Source organism: Schistosoma mansoni, chromosome W (genome assembly GCF_000237925.1).
Source record: "Schistosoma mansoni strain Puerto Rico chromosome W, complete genome".
Taxonomy (NCBI): domain Eukaryota; kingdom Metazoa; phylum Platyhelminthes; class Trematoda; order Strigeidida; family Schistosomatidae; genus Schistosoma; species Schistosoma mansoni.
In genome coordinates this window covers 49340826-49363009 of record NC_031502.1, presented here as the reverse complement: position 1 = coordinate 49363009, position 22184 = coordinate 49340826, and the positions used below count along the sequence as shown (strand labels likewise).

General features: G+C 32.3%; 1 protein-coding gene across 1 annotated transcript; it reads right to left on the bottom strand.

Moving 5' to 3' along the window:
• Window positions 1–236: 236 nt before the first annotated feature.
• Window positions 237–21013, bottom strand: Smp_210530 (putative tyrosyl-DNA phosphodiesterase; the record flags this gene model as incomplete). Its single annotated transcript, XM_018790003.1, has 13 exons — window positions 237–307; window positions 1591–1771; window positions 3509–3614; window positions 6761–6978; window positions 8354–8506; window positions 9017–9095; window positions 10691–10888; window positions 11920–12012; window positions 13503–13537; window positions 16576–16672; window positions 17330–17385; window positions 18751–18794; window positions 20893–21013. 13 exons carry the CDS (start codon window positions 21011–21013, stop codon window positions 237–239), a joined length of 1452 nt encoding a protein of 483 aa, XP_018655390.1.
• Window positions 21014–22184: the final 1171 nt, after the last annotated feature.

Here is a 22184-nt window from a genome sequence, read left to right as displayed (position 1 = left end):
TGGTCTAGCTTCAATGGACTCATGATTTCAACTATGAAAATAATAATAAAATGTAGAATAAGGATCATCTTACATAAAACAGTATAATCTATTAAAGAGATATATTTAATTCAAATAATAGATAACCGGTTCATTATAATCTGTGATAATATCATAGAAATATTTGTAAAGAATTACAAATAAATTTGGTTGCCTTCAGAAAAAGGGGGAAAAATAGTAATTTATTCATACAGTATTCAAGATGGCTCCCAAATGCGACCAAATATATCAGGTAGACTATGAGGTTTATCCAAAATCCATGGTTCATCTAAAATAACAAAGCAACAAAGAATATATATATATATTTGTATGTTGCGATGTTTAACAGTCATTAATAGTCAACATATTTCATAGATTACTATCCTATTATTGAACTATATCAGAATTTTAAGTATAAACGTATAACTATGGTATCTTGAATTAAACAGTTATCATCTTATTGATGTTTCTTGTATATTATTACGCCATGGGTAATATTCAGGGTTGTAATTTGACTGGACTTTGGATATGTGTATCTTGAGTAGATTCCTTAATGTGGCCTTTTTGCTACAAGTCTTAGTATATTTAGAAACCAGCTACATCGAACTGACGATTCCTAGATAGAACAAAACGTATGTTCAGAATTCTACAGTTAGCTAACATTCGGATACAAAAATAGTGAAATTAGATAATAATGATTTGATCATTTATATTTAAAATATTTAATCTTCAGACTGACTCAAGTTTTCATTTATCAAGTAGTAGATAAATTATTCAGTATGGATACGATTAACAGTTAACGCTCAAGTGCTTTCTCAATGACAGTTAAGGAATATGAATAATAATAAGAAACTTAATTATATCAGTTGACATCAAAATAAATACAATCCTTGTATTACATAACCTCAGCGATGATGATGTTTTCCAAAAAAGAAAATTGAATGCTAAGAAAACATTACATTATTGAAATCATTCAGTTAAGTAGTAAATCTTCCCAATCACTAAACAAATTATCTAGTGGTGTAGATATATTCACTTTTTGTGTTCTCTTAGATCCAAAGTTCCTTATAAAACTTTCTTTTATCTATCTAATTTATATTTTCTTCTTGAATTGTGTCTTCAATGTCTAATTTCTTATATCACTGCTAATATGGTTACTACCTCTAGTACTCTGGGATATTTCCTGACAATTTAAATGAGTTGTGTTAACGAGGTGTGGGAATTTCAACTCATGCACATAGGTGCCAGGTTCAACGTTGTGTATCTCGAACTACTTGAGTGAATGAAAGAACGAAAATTTAATATTAATGGTCTAAAGCTTAGTATAAAGATATACTGAATGTTTTATGGATAGTCTTGTATGTACTTAATAATTTTATACATAATTTAGATCATGGCAGCGTTAGGGAAAGTTTATCAGTCTTCTCACAACAAAATCACCAAGTTAGTGTACATTAACTGTAAGAACCAATATGTTATGAAAAAAATCAACAGAAAACACAGTGTGAAAAATGAAATGAAAATGAAAATCAGACATGGAATGTATTTGATGTTTCTCATTTGCAATGTATCATTTATCCATTGCGAAAAAAAGTGATAAAAAAATGATTATACACATATATAACTTCTTACCGTTTGATTGATATTTCACCGGAGGTAATTCATATGGAATAGGAAAGGGTAATAATTCATCTGTTGATGATTGGGAATATTTTGCATTGTTTTTTAGAATTTCAAATGAATGGGCTGATTCCTGGTTTTAGGAAAATAATTAATCAAGGTTAAATCTACAGTATACTGAAGAATGACTCAGAAATCTCGATATACATTAGACAATCACAAAACCGTAAGTATAACTAATTCACAATTTCAAAAAAGATGGAAGAATTAACCGAGAATATATTAATTTTACGACAAACAAAATTTTCTAAGCTGGTTATAAGATCTTAACTCCTAAAATTAAGAGTGAGGATCGAAATCTAAAGTTAGCATATATACAACAAAACTATTAACCTTAACCTTAGCACTCTATCCATAACAGTTTAACCCTAACACTAAATGCAACATCCTAAATAATATATCCACATAAGAGTATCTCCTTAAACATTTCAGCATTTTTGCAAGCAACTCATAACGCTCTTCTCACTCAAAATCGTCATATTGCGACTCACTATTGAATTCATATTTCCCTATTATTAGCTAAACAATACGCTTGAATGATTGGTGCCGTGACTATGAAGTGATTTACTTATTCCTGATCGGTTCAGCAGTACTTTTCATGTTTATTAAAGAAATTAAATCAATTAACAAGTGATGAGTGTTAGTGAATTTACAGTCGTTCGTCTCCTTGCACACAAACACAAAAAACAAACATTGTAATGTCATTGTAACAAGAAACGTTTTATTAGAATAAACACTCTAGATATTAAACAGGAACTTTGAGGTAGTTTTTCATCAAGAGATAATACGAGGTGAAAAATATATAAAATTCAGCAAGCATACGCTAGTTATGTCCATGAAGTTTGAGTTACTTCAATAATAGATAAGTAATACTCCACACGAGATACCATCCAGGACAACAAATTATCTCAACAAGCACAACACTTCAGCTAGTATTATCTCGGTATGAAAAACCACCCTGGAGATAAATCACTATATTCACCAAGTTCCCTGCCTTGATTTGAAAAACATTTCTCTCATAAATAGAATTAGGCGACAACAAAGAAAGATAATAACTTTTATATCTTATACCTTACTACAGGTTTGTATTCATATATATATATATATATATATATATATATATATACCGAAATAATTATTACAATGATAAAATTAGGAGATTATAATGTTAAATATATTAGGTGATATCTAGGCTAACAGAAACGACCTTCAAACTCATTGTATTGATATAATGTAATAAATGAGGTACCCCAAAAGTAAATATGAGTAGAACAATAAACTAACTTTCAATAAAAGTACTGTGGTGTATGCTACCTATTTTCGCAGATATAAGTAGTATGTAATACCACTCGGAAGTGGAATGTTTGAGAACAGAAGGTTGAGAAGATTGAAATGAAGAGTACAGTGAAAGAAACTTAAATCAATCAAGATAAAAACGGGAATGAAGGAACAATCAAGCTCATAAGAGACCATTCAAAGATGTATGAGCGATGTATGATTTTCACACTTTATTAAACCACTCTGTCATTGTGTTAAACAAAAATTGATCTTCCCCATGTGAGTGTTCGTTCATCACAGTATTTCTTATCAGGAAAATCATGGAACAAAAAAAAATACAAAACAAATCAGCCATTACAACGATCGATAAACATTTCAAAGTAGACAAAACAGAAAAGATTAAATCTCATAACATTTAAGTCAATTTTCCCTCTACGAATCACAAAGGCTAACCCATAGAACGTATAACTCATACATTCAAAGATTAAGGAAAGTTTAGCTTGAGAAAAACAAGACGGGAAAAAACACCAACCTTATAATTTGTTGGCAAAAACAGCACACCCAATTCATATGAACGAATCATCAATTGACTTTTTGATTTTTCATAGGCGCCCCAAGCAGATTTTGAAAGATTTGCACTGTCAAATGTAAAGCGAAAAAAAACATTGGACATCAAAAATTAAAATCGATTTGTTTAGTTAATGCACTTTAAAATAATACACTATGCTGAATTTAGATTAGTGAAATGTTTTCTTTCAATTAAAAGTAAATAAAAAAAAATCGATTTTTTTAATAATGTCAATAGAACAAATAAAGAAATTATTTTCAATCGGTTACACAGAATGGATTTACACCAATATACAAGTATCGAAATAAATAATACTGATTCACTAACTGCTGTAGAACTAGGTACGTAAGTGCACCGTACAGTTAATCACTGCACACCAAGACAAGTGATGTTTGCTGATGCAGGAGTAGGTTGAAATCGGAGTAGTGGACAGGCAAACTAGGCTACAGCATCAGTCCATGAAGTTATTGACTGTTGGTTAGAGCTAAATTGGTAAATGCCGACTACCTGGTCGAAGTACGTGCATTGACCAAGGTGACTGTTTAGAGACTTTGAGTGGGATGACTTAGAATTATCCACACTTGCTTAGATGTATTAACTATTTACCTCCCTCGCAATTTTAGATATCTTCGTATAGAGTTTTCCACCATGTCTTTTCAAACTATATGGCCAACGTTGTTACTACATAATTGGGATCCCTTTAGCTATTTATACATTTTTCATCTCGTCGTGCTAATATAGTATCCAAACTTGGGCCAGGGTACTTGTTCGCTAGGCTCTACATTGATTATGACTGACTGAGGTCGAGGTCACTTCTATTTGTCATATTTAGGAGAATCCAGAAGTGTGGGTTAGTAAAGATCAACGTAAGTTAATTACATCACCGATTGTACGACATATATTAGATACAGGACCATTCGTCTCTCACTCATCCTTTGATATGATTTACAAAATTTAATTAAAGATGTCACGAGGTGTAGGGATTAACATACTTTATACTGCGGAAACTTTGGTCATTCAAAATCTTAAACCCAAGTTGAGCGTACAAAAACGATTTCTTAAACTTCTCTCTTTACGACAACATTAGCCTGTAATTTCAATTTGTCTACGTAACTGTTCTCTTCTTTTTTTATTTTTCACCCGTTACTTCATAAAAGGAAAATTTTGACTATTTTTTTTGCTATTATTATCAGAACAAACGCTGTTTCTACTCAGATTATTTAATTACTATCGGTACATTTCAACTTGACGTTACTCATAGTAACAGATATTTGTTTATTCAAAATTATGTAGTCAAATTTCACGAAACAACTAAGCAAATTCTAAAAAACAAACAATCACTTGTTGACACATACTTTATCGCATAAGTAGATGATTATACGGCTTTGAAAATAAGCTTGTTGTAAACCATTCTTCCACTGACTAAATCGTTTTATGAAATAAATAATATTTTCATCGTTTAAATTATATGGATGGATCTTAACTAGATCATTGTTAAAATCTGGAAGCACTGGACGGTTGTTTCGTCTTAGTATGGAACTCCTCAACAGTGATTAGTACGAGTAAATTTAAAAGTAATCATAGAAATAATATTATAATAAAAAGAGTGATTCAGTAAATTTAAGAGAATGAAATAATAGTTAGAAAGCATCAAAGTTTATCGATGAAATAAATTAGAACAGATTACCAATGGGTAACGTAATAACCAATAAAATAGAAGAACCATGACTGTGCAATTCAAATTAATTTGTAAGGTTTAATGAGAGTGGAATAGAGGAATAAATAAGAAAAAAGGCTATTTATTCACATTGATTACGTTAGAAAAAATGAAAAGTGATAATTGGGCGTGGAGAGTCACTTTTATATCTCCAGTCTACTTTTGTATACATCATTTGATTAGGTAAATGATTAGAATAAAGATAACATGCGGAAATAGTTTGGATGCAAAAGCTAGGATTTTTTTTCAATACAACTTCCTTTATGTTCAAGGTTGAAAGTTCTGATTGCTATTATGTATATCTATTGATAAACTATAAAGGATAATAGTAGGAAATGTAAGAATCAACATATTCTAGTTTGTATGCCTAGTTTAGTTAGCATTATATATTTACTTATATTCAATACCTAAACATGAATAAAATTTTGAAACTAGTTTTTGTTTTATCAAATCATAATAATAATAATAATAATCACTGCCATAAAACAACGAATATATGTTACTAGAAATTTGACAAAGATTACTCGATCAATTCTGTCATATTCATTGACATAATTCTGTTCCAGGTTTTGAGGATGTTACCTGTCTATTTAACAAAGTAAACAAGTTACAAGTTATGAAGACTAAACTATCAAAATATTTTCAAAATAAATGGTGTAGATATAATTGTTTATCATATCTAACAACTGATATTTAACAGTTGTCTTCTGTAAACATTTTTATGAATGATTCTGCTACAAAAATACTACTCTAAATAGGTAGTAGACCAAAAAAGAATAAAGACACCCGTATCAGGAGTAAAATAATTATTCTGTATGAAAATGGAAACAATATATGGTTGATCAGTTATATTGTATGGATAGAATAAATTATACATATGATTTCACTTAAAACAGAAAGAGAGAAGAATTATTTCCATATCATAGTTTACGACTGAATCTCTTGAAGTAACTAAAAGTCTTGTCAGATATAGTAAAAACTTTGATTAAAGAAATTGTACTATTGTCAACGTTAAGTCACTACATTTTTCTTAAGATATTTGTAATAGATTGTATTTTAGAATTTGTTAGTATGTTAGTGAACATATTGTCTTTTTTCATCGCAGAAGATATCTTTACCAAAAGATGTAACAATTGGAGGTAAAGAAATTAGACACCATTGGATGCCAGTTGAATGGTCTCGAGGTCAAGTGTTCGCATGCGAGACTGAAGGATCTGAGTTCAGAGTCCGCATGCAGGAAAGTGAATGTACATTGCTGTGGAGTCACATACTGGGAGAAAACAGTCGTCCAAATCTTCTAGGTTTTCAGTGGTGTCTAACATTGATCGGTTCATGATTTCAGTGAGATAAAAAAATATAGCCCACCAAATCGACAATCTAATTTCGTTAGATTTTTAAAAATACAAATACATTTATTACAAAAAAACCTTGTGTTTAGTAGGTCAGCTCACAGTGTTAAGCTTTCAAACAATTAATTCATATTCATTTAAATTACTTACCTAGTCAGAAGAAACCATCCTATTTGTTGACCATCTGGTGACATCCTAGTGTATGACTTAATGTGAGGTGCTGCTCGACTATGGTTAAAAGCTTGCCAACGATAAAAGAACTGACAAAGCCATGGTTGTTTTTCAGCTGTTGTCTTTGTATATGGTAAACATCCACCAGCGAAATAACCTTCCAAACTATTACGAACATCTTCAACAGATGGATAAATCTGTAGATGCATACCACAACAGGGAGAAATTAAATAGCGCATATCATCAAAAGAATCATATATATATATATATATAATATATATATATATATATATATATATATATATATAATATTTAAAAGTAATAATTACTTATGATCATCGAATTGTTCAATTAAATGACTGAAATTCAATCATAGTCAGATAAGCATATAAATTTAAGGAATATTCATTACGACTTAGAAGCTGGTTGAATGAGCTGTAAGTTACTGATAATTATAGTGACATAATGTTTAATCATTTAATGCTCAAATTGAAGATATGATCAAAAGAATTCAGACACTAGTAAGAATTATGCAGGAGGATACTTATAAGTATTATTTAGTTGATAGATTTCTGTACATAAATGTTTGTTTATTGAAACATCAAACCAATGGGTAATTACTGATATTCAATCGACAGCTTAATAAATAGAAATCTGCAGATAATCCCTAATTGTTAACTGTTCTATAGTACATACGATAGGTATTGAGAAACTAATTATTTTTCGTTGCAGGATTTGATAGATGACTTTTTAATCGTTACCCTGTTCAAAACCGTGCTATATATTCTTTCTAGTCAGAAATGGAAAACTGATAACGATGGATTTTTAATAGGATAAAATCATTGACGAATAGACAATGATTATTATTTGAACATGTGAATAATATCCAGGTTAAAACGTTTCCAACAGACTTCAATGACATCTTGAAGACTTCTGAGATCGAGATATGTATTCCACGCCAAATGAATATATGCCACAGCCATAGAGTAAAACAGAGCTGGATGTATCTCAATATTTCCGCCAGTAACATAAGTGATGTATTAAGAAACAAAACAAATGAACGATTGGTATCTTTGCTCACCATCAGGTTTGATATCTCAAGGCCACAAGCTCGAATATATATCACCCTCTATTACAAATCAGTTTTCGATACAAATCGGTACAATAACATCCTCTAACATTTGACAGGCGAAAAACGCATTCATATATATATATATATATATATATATATAAAGAATAACTATTTAATTTGGTTCGATTACATCACATAACATTTGGAATGACTGAAATGACTAGAGACTCAATAAACTACAATTTAGAAATATTTTAAGCCGATCATTATCATGGCCATACCGCATATATTATCCGTAAGCTTATTGAGAGCTCATCACTGGAAACTACCGTGAATAAATGTAAACAAAAAAACAGTGATTTATTATACTTGACGAGAAACAAGATAAAAACTTTTATGCTGTAATTTTAAGAAAAAAAAATCGACTAAGAGAGTATAATCAAACCTTTCATACAAAAAGTATGCTAAAATAGTAATCATGATGATCTAAATATACTCACCATTCGTAAGCCTCTAGCACCTTTACCGGCTAAACTTGAAGACCACTCAGTGGTAAACCAATCGGTAGGCTTAGGACCTAAAGAACCAATGCTTGAAAACTGTCCAATCACTGGCCAAGACGAAGGTATTTGACTATTGCATGTTTGTAACACCTAGTATGAAAGAAAAAAGGTAATGGAACCAAGATGTTTATCAGTACAAAAAAATATTCATCGACCACAGTTTTATGTTTGTTAGAACAACATAGAAATTACTGATTACAAGCCTAAATGACAGTGTATAACATTATTTTATGCTTATGAATAATCCAATATTGTTGTGGGTAAACAGTTAAAGTTAGTGGATAGGAGAAACAAAAAACATGGTACTTAACTTTGATACTATAGTGACTGTATCAAATTCGAATAGTTTAACAAGCATAATAGTGATCAGACAATAATGAAAGAAACTACATTCCAACTAGATAAAATGACCATGCTTTATAGAGGTAATGTATTGAACGATATGCACTGCCTAATTAAATCATACTTATTATCGATGTAACAAGTGATAATTAGGAATTGATAACTAATAAAAATGTTTACTTCACTAAAAGGATTGATAAATATTCACTTTATACTTTCAAAATTATACTAAACTCATTATAAATATAGTAACCATACTTCTCCTAAACGTGTGTGACCAAATTTCTTTAATGACTCTCCAGCATGCCTTCCGGATACTGACGCAATTAATACAACCCTTTAAAATAAACGAAAAAAAACATGCAGAAGATAAAGCATTTTACACAACAAACGTTGATGACACTATTTTTCCTTGCAAACTACTGGTTACCACTGCAATTCATTATATAATTTACTTTTGAGTTGGTTTAGGTTTTTAGAAACTTCTAAACTGATTTACTACAAACTAAAAGCTATTCTCGGTTTAAAGGAGTTATCAGTAGATTCAATGAGTGTAATGACTGCTGTTGAGAAAGATCCTATTTTTTCGAATAATCCAGCAGAATTAGTTGAATAAACAGCTTTCTGAATGGACATCTTAAAAGTATATGGACACTCAACTATGACTATTCAGTCAATCATTAGCTACGTAGAACCTGGTAAGATATCATTAAAAAAGTTGCTGATGAAAGCCTTTTAGAAATTAATTTATAGAGATACCATGTAGATTGAAATACACATCGAAAATTACCTGTTATAAATTATAATACCTGTAAAGAACACAAACTACAACTTAGTTCTTCGTTTTATTCTCTTCCACAGAAACACCTACTCGTGATGAGACTTCACAAAATATTTTCCCTTACTTTAACAAATAAGAATTAACGGTGGATACAAACGTGAAAAAATATCAACCAAACAACGTAGCGACTATCCAAATAATAATGATTTACAGTATGAGAGAGCATAGAAGCATGACTGATAAATCGGTCATTATGGTATGTTTTGTAATAACAGCTTCCTACTCTCATAGCCCCGACTGTTCTAAAACATATTTGTACAAGGAACATCTATCGGGTAAAGATTCCACAAGATTTCATTTACATTCGTGTTCATTTAGTTATACACCGGTAAAATCCAGTGATTATAAGTTCCAAAAATTACAAAGTCAAATTAAAAATAACCGAGAATACAATAAAGTTCGTTGAAAATCAAAGGATATAGTTCACATTGAATTATTAAGAAAATTAACTGAATGAAGATCAGGGTACGTTAAGTACCTATTTTTTACTGTTCGCTATATTGAGTAGTAAGGATTTTGAGATATATCCTCGTTCTTTCAGTGAGTGGATGCTGCATATAAGTGTAATTTCACTGAAGATTTCTTTTTAAAACTCAACTTTCACTTTGTTTTTTCATCTACCATGTAAGGATGCACTACATTGGTGTACTCATAGGAGACAGATGTGGTTAACTTCGGGTGCTTGAAATGAATTCTCCCATTAAAATTACTTTCTTATTACAGCACTCACCCACTAAATGAATGGGTAAATGCTCGAATTTCTGGATATTGTACATTTGTTGGACATTGAAAAACGGATGGACAACTTCACAATCACAATCAATACATAACCTTTTACTCAATTTTTATACTAAATTCAGGTTATAGATTTATATCTCCAACATATTGATGCTCCTTCTAGAAGTGCTGTGATTCCCTTCCGATAAGGAGTACAAATAATAGTTAATTTATAAATAAAGGACGAATGGGGTTAGCATGTTTGATATAATAACTGTGATCCATTTCAAGAAAACAACATCAAATTTCTGTTGTACAATGTAAAATAAATAAATAAATATACACGAATTAAGCGTGTTACCAAAAACACTTACTTAATTGGTCGAAAATCATAACTGTGCAAACAATTAATCCATTCAAATAAGGGTGAACTGGTTGACTGGGTTAAATCCCTTCCATATGATTTTAAATACTCAAGTAGATCTGCACGAAAATTAGTTTTCGAATCTGTATCATTCAAGTTCTTCTGTTGTTCTACGCTTAATAACTTTAATTTCGGGCTCATCCAAATTCTCAAAAGTAGAAAAATAAAAAGTGAATTCCGAAATCATTGTGTGAATAAAACTTAAGCATAAGGATATTAACATCAAAAATCATTCCAGGTTTGAACATATAATTCGAGTTTGGACAATCAAGTAGTATCATTAACCCTTACATTTCGTGTGTGGCTCAAGCTCGAATACCAGTTGAATAAGTAAATAGAATTTTTAAGAACCTTTATTTTTTCTCCATCAAATAATGGCATAATTATTAAGGTAAATGCCTGATTTGATATATCCAATGATCAAACTTAATGAAACTCTTACACTTCTATGTCTAAACACGCTCGGAAATTTGGTTATTTTAATAAACTAGAACCGAATAATAAATTTATTCAGATTTACAGTGCAATCAATCAATCATCTAATTAAGGATAGTGTTATTAAATCTTATTTATAATTCACAGAAAAGTAAACAACACTATAGATCAAAATGAAGCATAACAACATAAACTCAATTATTTCGTTGAAACTTTTCCACAAACACTTACTACAACCTAGAATAATTATAGTTTATAAACATATAAAGATAAATATTGACATATTGACATTGAATAAGTGATTGGTAGGGAAATGTAATGCAAAATGAAGTGTGAGTATAACGAACCTTTTTCAATGTTTCATAAGAGTGCAATATCTAACATTTTCGAGCATCTTTCCATTCATCGAGTATCTCATCATTGCATATAAGGGTGTGATTTTAAATGAGGACATCATTTTAATTATATGCAGTTATTTTTTGTGAACATGCTACCGTACCTCATCCCAACCTGGGGGACAAAAAGAGCTGACTGCTGAAGATATATTAGCTAATAACCATGATTTAATGACCTATAAGCGAATGTATAGATCACTGAAAATAATTTCATTGTATAAATGCCATAGGTGTAATATAAAATATATTTACAGGAGTTTGCTATATAGCTAAATGATACATCAAATATCAACACCATTAACCATAATTTTTGTTGACTAATAAACCGCCTTCCACAATATTGTCTTACCCTTGAGTTCTTCGATCCCAATCGTCCGATATCATATTCGCTGTATGAATGATAATTTTTAAACCATCTTTATATTTGAGCATCATCATTTTTCTAAAATTAAACAAGCAGAAGTTTTGAAGATAATGTACACACTAATCGCCTTGAAAACGTAATTTCAACATGACCAGTACATTAAAAATTTACAGTATCAGAGCAAGTCCCTGAATGTGAGAAGCATTTTTTTCTCCATGACCAAAGTACAATAACAATTCTCCCGAATCTAATCTTTGCAGTCACCATTGGATTCAATTGATCTCACTTGTTCCGAGAACCGTCAAGTTGTATCACTTAATTTCCGTTTCTATTTGATCGGTCCTCCCAGTCTTCCACATTGTACGGACATTCCATATACTTATATTAACTGTTTCTCTGGTTGTTAGACGGAGCACCGGCCTCGTGACTTCCAAAGAATACTGGCTCTCATCATGAGGCGTCATAATTCTTCTGAATGAAGATCCTTCAACTCAGAGAGCAGAGTTTAAATGATTTAATCTGTCTATTCTGGTTAGCGTATTTTTAGCAAGAGCATTTTCTACGAGATGGGGATGCTGACCACTATGCCTAACCCTCCTCCTTTACCCGGGTTTGGGACCGGCAGTAACTTTAGAAGAGCTATAGACGGAGAAATGGTACTTAAAAATCAACGCACATATGAATGAATGAAGTCAAGGGATAGTACTGTTTATTGTCTCATGTATTAATATTTCTAAACCTGATGCAAGATACCTGTTAGTCGTATGTCGTAACCAGAAAACGCAGTTGAATAAAAATCCATATTTAATGCCCCAGTCCTTTTGAACCTGTATGATATTAATTATCTTCAAGTTATACGTCAATGCTTTATCAGTAAATACGACGATAATCTATCTCTCATAAGTTATAATGTTATTCATAACTACTCATCTGATGTATCAAGCTAGTATTGTTCAAAATACAGCTCAATTTTCACCATATTGCTTCATTTACTTATAACAAAATAAACACATTATACGTTACATATATTGTCATTATTTTAGAAATATATAGATTGAGGTTAATATTATTGGCATCTACAGTGAAGATTCATGCAAACTCTGTTAAGTAAGTATTATGTGTAGACGTGTCAATTACACTACCAGATAACCGATCTCTACTACAACTGATGACCAGACCACCTCGTTGCAAATATGGTACTGCCGTTGAATGCAAACAATACTATGATAACAACGGTGAAGAAACACAGAAAACTGTACTCAATGAGATATTTATTGTACGGTAGCTTTATGCCATGGAAGTGTCAAAGGTGGACCACTTTAAATTAAGTTTATTAATTTTGGTCAATTTCGTTTCCAAGGATGCCATGATCGTTAATACGCTATTTCAAATGGTTGAATACCAAAAGATGATAGTGGCTAATTTTATTAAAGCTCTACTGATACCGAAGATACGTTTTTGACAAACTATGCTTTACTTACTAATCGAACATTAACTCGGAAAGGATTTTATTCATTTACGAATACAAACTTTTTAACTGAGATAATTATTTGTTATAAACAACTTACGTATGATGTACACCATATGGCAAACGTATATCGGCCTTGAAATAAAAAGAAAACAATGAAAAACCAATTGTATATATGTATATCTAATATTTTACGAAATTATAGTTATTAAGAAGTAAAAGTGAGTGAATCATATAATATTCAGGTAGATAAGAAATAATAAAGGATGCACTTCAAACGATAACACGACCTAGTTGAACTTCATTCAGTGTGAAAACGGGAACCACAATAAGAAACTATAAAAGGCTCTTAGATGAAGTCTATCCTACACTAAATCAGGAACTGCATCAAGTTTAACTTGCCAGAATTTTAGGGTAAAATTTATATGAGTGTGAAATGTTAATAGATGATAATTTGACACAATTATTTTCCATTTTGAAGCATGAGGTCGTAAAATCACTGACTATTTATTCTTCTCACCCAGCTCTTATGTCATTAAACAATGCTTAATATGTAACATGGTACAACGAAATGCATAAAGCGACCGAGAATCACAAAGTTCAGTGTTTCAACATGACATAACTTAATAGATAATTATCTTCACACATGTATCGACTTGATGTGTCACAATTCATATCAACATGTGTGGATAAAATTATAAAAAACAGGAATACCATAAGTAATAAACATCCAAAGAAAAAATTAATAAAACTGAGGAATCAAAAGTACATAACAGCATTTTAAGTTTCACAAAACAGTGAAAAACAAATGTTTAATTCCACAGTGATCCAATACTCTAAACTTTTTGAATCTTTACAAACAATCTGATTATTCCCCTTGGTCAAACGTCGTTCTTACCCTTTAAAATGATCGTGTAACCGGTTCATCTTCGAGTTTCGCTCGAAGGGTTCCACATTTTTAGGTCGGTAAATGTTGGCCAAGTAAATGGAACAAAACAATTTAATAGAAATTGATGGAGTAGTGGATCAGACATATCATACTGAAAGTGTTCCAGAAATTCTTGAAGCTTATTCCACAAGCTTCTTGTTGTTTAGGGGTACGATGAGTTCCAGCAGTTGTCAGTTACAGCTTAAATCACAACAGATCACTCGGATCATCAATTCGCAGTCCTTGAATTTAAACAAGTTGTATTCAGTGTCTCAATGCTGATTTGGAAGTCTGATGGAAACGTGAATGCCAAAATACGTTATATAGGCTGGTTACCATCAAAAAGGTTTTATACCGACACTGGAAATGTGAAATGAACTTAGATATGTCCATACAAAAAGGGCAACATTTTCATTTAATTTAATTCTCTTGTTCGCTTTCATTACGAAGTAATTTATGTAGATTATCATCACTTGAAAGATAGATTGTCAACTAGTAATCAACCACTTTGTCCTAGTATGGAACACCTGAGAGTTCATCCAAAACCCCACTGAAAATCGAACCCACGACCTGCAAGTATCACAGCGAACGCCTAAACTTTTAGATCACCGCGTTAATGGTTGTGTGGTGTGAACCTCTTATGTACTTACTTAATTACGCCTGTTAACCTTCGTGAGGGAGCATAAGCCGACCACCAGCACTCTCCATCCAACTCTATCCTGGACAATCCTTTTCAGTTGCTATTCATCCTTTTCATGTCTACTTCCATTTCCCGATGTAATGTGTTCTTTGACCTTCTTCTTTTCTGCTTCCTTTCAAGATTCCAAGTTAGGGCTTGCCTCTTGATGCAGTTTGGTGATTCCCTCAATGTATGTCCTATCCACTTCCAACGTCTTTGCCTAATCTCCTCTTCAGTTGGAAGCTGGTTTGTTCTCTCCCACAGTAGGCTGTTGCTGATGGTATTCAGTCAACGGATATTGAGTATCTTGCTTAGGCAACTGTTTATAAATATCTGTACCTTTTGATAATGGTTGTAATAGTTATCTACGTTTCAGCTCCGTACAGTAGGACAGTCTTGACGTTCGTATTGAAAATTCCGATTTTGATGTTGTTTGACAGTTGTTTTGAGTTCCATATGTTCTTCAATTGTAAGAATGCGGTCCTTGCTTTGTTAATCCTCGCCTTTGAGTCTGCATCAGATCCTCCATGTTCATCAATGATGCTTCCCAGGTACATGAAAGATTCTACATCTTCCAGAGCTTCTCCACCAAGTGTGATTAGGTTAGCGTTCTCCGTGTTGTATTTGAGGATCTTCCTTTTTCTTTGTGTATATTGAGGCCGACTGATGCAGAGGATGCTGCTACACTAGTTGTCTTCATCTGCATTTATTCGTGTGTATGGGATAGGAGGGCCCGGTCATCTGCAAATTCCAAATCTTCTAATTGATTCCGAGCTGTACATTGTATTCCGTGCTTGACCTCAGATGTCGAGGTCTTCATAATCCAGTCAATCACCAGAAGAAAGAGGAAGGGGGAGAGTAAGCAGCCTTGTCTTACTCTGGTTCTTACTGAAAGTGTATCTGTCAGCTGTCTTCCATGCACCACTTTGTTCTGTAGTCCGTCGTATGAGTTCTGGATAATGTTGACGATCTTCTCAGGTACACTATAGTGTCGAAGAAGTTTTCATAAGATCCTCCAATACACACTGTCAAACGCCTTCTCATAGTCAATGAAGTTGATGTATAGTGACGAGTTCCATTCATTTGATTGTTCAACGATGATCCGTAGTGTCGTGAGTTGGTCTGTGCACTATCGGTAGATATAATTAGTATGTATCAGGAATAGGAAGTGGTATACTTATCAGCAGGAGATTGAAATAAAGAGAAAAGGAAAGTAATTGGCGAGCAATGAGATCAACAACAGAATTAGAAAAGTGATGGGCTATGTAAAGAACAACTCAATAAAGATATGCAAATGATGTATTTAATGCATAATTTTCAAATTTTACAAAGACACTGTGTGATTTTGCATAAAACAATAAATTGATTTATCGTACCTGAGTTTTTGTTCACTACAGTTGTTTAGCTAACATTAGTCCGTCATAAAAACTATGGAATTCAGTAATCTCTACAAACCTATATTGTAAATTAATTAACCACTGAATAGATAGATGTAATAACTTTTGAGAAATATTCTCAATAAATATACATATTACTTTTTTCTAAACAATTCAAACAACTACATACTTGACAAGTTCGGATATTACTGTATTTTGCAACAGATTCATCTAATGATTTCTTCATTTTTCCTTGAAAATCGTGTACAATAGTGAGTGGTAGTGATCTTAAAAAAAACAGAAAAATTCTAAAATATATTTTGAGAAAAGAACTAATAGATGAATACTACATATGAATACAACATTAAAATTGATCAAAATAAATGTAATACAGGTGCATAAGTACCTATCTAAAGAATTATTTATATCAGTATACAGTAGTGGAGATTGTTGACCTTTCTATTAAGATCATGAACTGATCAATATTAGACCAACGTTTGAAACCTGAAGGTACTGGACGGCTGTTTTGTCCTAGTATGTAACTCCTCAGAATTTCGCATCCACGATTCCGTACGCGGGACTCCAGTTCAGGACCCTCGTTCTCCTGCGAACTATTAACCTCTAGATCAATGGTTTAAAGGTTCATGATCTCAATACAAACTAATTATATGATGAAATGAACATCAACTAATTATTTAAATAGAACCGCTAACTTGATCATTGGAAGAAATATTAATAAATAAACTGAGACAAGTAATAATTAAAAATTTGAATGTACATGATGATAATCACCACTTCAGTAGCATAGATCATACAGAAATGTGTTTTAGAATATTCTAAATTATTATGACATCTAATGTCTGAATTCTTTAAGGTAATGAAAATACTGAAAAGTTGATTTTTAAAAAAACTGCTAATTTACTTAAATCATAGTATATACTAACCTGAAGCGCTCTGGATATTGTTCTCTTAGCCATGGTATATCAAACATGAAATTAAACTAAAGATATCAATGGAAAGATACAAAATATTTGAAATCGTCAAGCCATATCAAAATTTTTAACGGTACTTTAAAATATAATACAAGGGTAGTTGTACAATAAAAATCATAACGACAAGAAAATGTCATAAAACGTGGACCATGAGAAGGCTGGACGATAAGATAAGTGAAAAATGACAATTATTTCTATCAGCAATTAATTATAATCAACGACAAGCTATTTACCCACAGGTTTTGACTAGATTCTGCCGATTTACTATCGATTAATAATCATTTATACTGGAGCCCATGTACACCATTGGTTTGGAATTAGGGTTTTCTAACTCCCCTAGGTGGACGGGCCGTGTCTACCGACCCGGTTAAAGCGCCGGACATTCGCTTCTTGTCCTCTCAATTTCGTAAACAACAGTAATGCCACGAGAAGGCAGTGATTAGGACTTCCCTGTGAGAGACTATATACGGGTGGTCATGTGAGAGCATTTCAAGAGGGAGAGCGGACTCTCCTCCCCACCAGGGCACTTGGGGGCAACGGAACTAGATGACTCAATTGTATTAATATTAATAACTATGACATTAATTAGGCGGAATACTGATCTTTAAGAAAACAAGTTTACAGTTCAACATATGATAACAAATCTACAGTATACATATTTCATCGCTGAAAAATAAGAACAGAGTTGTCAATATATTGAACTCAAATTTACATACATATTAAGTAAAAATATTAACTATGAATTTTAAAAAAGTTGTTTGTATTATTTATTATTATTTAAACACATAAACATTGGTACAAGGAAGCATCAAATAGATATGCGCCACATAAATAATTCGATTTGTGTGAGGGCTTGGATACTGTCCAGGTGCCCAAACTGAAACAGGTGGTCTTCTTAGGAGGCCACATCCGGAGCCTTCGACTTAAAAGTCTAATCCATAAGGCAGTGGAGCAACGTAAGGACATGCAGTTCTATGGTAGTCGATGACCAATAATTGGTTCATACGCCATTTGTTTCCCCAGGATACTGGAGCCCATGTCCACCTTTGATTTGAAATTAGGGTTTTCTAATTCCCCTAGGTGGACCCTCCGTGTCCACTAAACCGGTTGAAGTGCCGAACATTCACTTTTCGTCCTCTCAATTTCGTGAACAACACCCTCGCAGCGAGATGGCAGTAAGTAGGACTTCCCTGGCAGTGGTTGCATGCACGTGGCCATGCCAGGGCATTCGGGGGCTAAGACCATTCTGTGAACTTGACCATGAAAGAATAAATGATTAGTAAAGGTCAGTTAAGTGGTTAAAAAGAAGCTGTGGAAAAATAAATTGAGTTAAAGGCATATTCATTATATTTGTCAAGAAAATTTCAACTTACCTGAATTGAAGATACGAGTTCACCATCAGAGGAATTAAGAATCTCTATAGAAATGGAAAACAAATACGGTAAATAAAAAAATTACGAACTACATAATGTTATATATATCAAATAAAGACATTACTGGAGATAAGAGACTATCAAATAGGGATCCAATAGAAGACTGGTATTTACCAGTTAATGTTCTTAATCTCTTGTAGGAAAGGAAATCAATAGAACTCAACCTCATCAGATAGCTGTTATCGGACCGAAAGACCAAGTATTAAAAGTCAACACTAATGGTTGAAATCACTTAGTGGGATACGACGATTACTGATATTTTTTACAAAATTAGGTCGATACTACTGTACTTGACCGTGTTATTAACATGGATTGATTTCCACTGTTAGTTTAATTATATAAAACTTCAAAGACTGGGAGATTGTTAATTAAATCTCCATTCACTTTTTTAGTAGATCAGGGACTCGGTGACTAAAGCCTTCGACCTTCATTCGTTAAGTTTCAGTTTTATGCCCAGCTCCACCTACATCAGGTTGAGCAAATTGTTGGTATCACTGACCTCATTTAGAATTTCATTTACCGACAAGGACACAAGGTCTTACCTGGTAAACAAGTCAACAAGCAAGTAGTCTCTTTCAACGAACATTCTTGAAGTGAATTCTTATTAAAAAATTTTTGTTACACAAGACAACTTCAATACAAACTTGTGAAAAAAGAATAACAATAAGATACCAAGTCAGTTGTAGAAAAATACTGATAGATCAGTACGAAATCAGTACTTCCAGTTATTAAGGAAATTAAGAATCGGTGATCAATCTGATCATTGATGTACATCTAGCGTACAGTAATAAACGAAATCAATATAGGTGAGAGACTATGAGGTGGGTTAATGACTGACAATTAAATTTTCTCATCAGTCGACCGTATTGTTAAGCCCAGTGCAAGCAGACTGATATATGTCTAAGTGGTAGGAACATCAGACTCAACCACAAAATCGATGGTTTAAACTCATTTCTAACTACTTCAGATTGAACAACTTGAACTCATAGATAGCATGAAAGAATCAAATACATTCATATGATGAACTACAGCTAAGACGAAACGTATAATGAACTTCAAATGTGTCATAAAATATTAATAACTTACCCTTTAAGGTTATAGTAGGAATTTTACCGTACTTTACACCAGATACGCGAAAGAGATAAATACCATAAAAATTTTCATTGGTTGATACTTCTGAATCTTTGGTGCTGTTTGAGTTCGTAATATGGTGCCCAACCAATACTTGATTATCTGTTAAATATATGGGATACCCCAGTGAGTTCATTACCCCAACATAATAGAAAAGCAAAAACAGTTTCTCATTCAAACTGTTAAATAACTATGACAACGCTAATAGAGCTGTATAACATAATCCGGAAATAACAATAGCTCATTTCATCACAACCTTTAATTAAGATTGGAATTCAAAAATCATATTATACAACAAAACCTTATACATGCTGTTAATCAAGATAAGTAGAAATTATTTCAAAACAACCAAGTCTCTGATCATTATTAAGAATTGTTACAAGTTGACTGAATGTAATTGTACTGTGACTACTTACAATATAAGAACGATTCAAACGAACTAGTTGGATATTTACAGCAGTGAAAGACTATTTCTTCTCACTAATCCATATGAACTGAAATATTTGAGTGGTCAATTTATAGAAATACGGACAAAATAAAGAGGAAGGTGAGTTTAGCAAATTCAGCTAAGAGACAATATATTCGATAGTGTATGAAACCTATCGGCTCTAACAAGATGTATATAGAACAAAACAGACTATGTAGATTTTAGCATGCGACTGAATGGTTAGAATTTGAGTGACTAGATTACTGGATATCTACACCAAAAATGACACTGTTCAGATTATTGGGAATACATGGTATGAATTGATTTGTACACATCCAATGTGAAGAAGTGTGGACAGATATTCACAGTTTATTTAAACGAAAGCCAAGCAAAATCTTTAATGACCGGAAATCAAATTACTCTTCATAAACAGTTAGGTCGAGTATCATAACGAGTATAAATTAAATCGATAATCACTAAGGTACTATTCACGATCATTTCCTGTTCATATGTGGAAAACTAACCTGGATGATAAAATTCTTCAAAGTGCCGAGGATTTTTTCGATAACAATCTCTTCCATACTTACATGTTGGTTGATTTGGTCCAACGTCAGGATTCGTTGACCGTTTTGTAGAAAAGCTCATCTATAGATACAAAATATTGCCGACCATGTTAAAAATTTCCTTCTGAATGAACAATCAGTATGATAACAGAGAATACTTTTGATGATAATGGAAAACAGATAAGTATTTTATGATGTCGACGCCTGACTATTTATATTTTCACTGTCGAACAGGTTTCCCACACGTCTCAAATTGCCATATAGTGGATATCAGCCTCGAACAAGATTATACTTGGAATAAAACGACAAGCACAACAGCAAGTTCAGACGAAACAACTGTTCAGTTATTCCTGGTTCCTATTAGTTCTGCAGATATCAGTGTGTGCTTAAGACTACTTGGAAATTTCATAAAACCAATCAACTCACTAGAGTGTATCATATGTTTTACATAAATTTTTAGCAACTCTCCATTTTATTATATTAGTTGAATAACTTAAGATCAATATAATTGAATAAAAACACCATCCAATGTATTAGATGTGAATCTGCTGTACACCACTTGATAGATGAACATACGAAAAGCATTCACAACTGTTTATAATATACTCTTTATCGAGTATTAATTCATTTTCGCTTTATTTATCAGTTACACACGGAAATTACAACTGTGCACATAAACTCACTGATAAAAGACATTAATTTACACTAAAATATTACATTGACTTCGCCCAGTTTACTCTGTTAGTTAAAAAGATATCAGACTACTTATTAAGTGTACTTAGTAAACGTCCCAATTTGGGTTATCTATAATACTTTTACATCATTTTGATTTTATTTCAGCTAACGTAGTGCTCTACTATGAACGTAAGTCTTATCCCAGTTTATCATAAAAAACAACAGTGATGCCCTTTAGATTCGATTATTATGGGTTGATCGCAAAGTAGGGCATGGTCCTTCTATTAGTGGCAAGAAGTGAAGCTTTATCTGTGTCACGAGTGAAAACACGGGAATGTTTGGGATGCTTTGTATGGATGTGCGAGATATGATATACTTGTTTTACTGCTTAGAATTGTTAAGCTTTCATAAATTATAATGAGACATTTTGAAATCCCTAGTTTTAAACCAACAATGAAAATAAAGAAAATTACTGAACATATGATTTTTGACAAAAGCGCACTGGTTTAGCTTGCATACTTTGGTGGAGAAATGTGTAATTCCCAGGTAGTGCCCTAAATCGGAATCGCTCTTTTCAC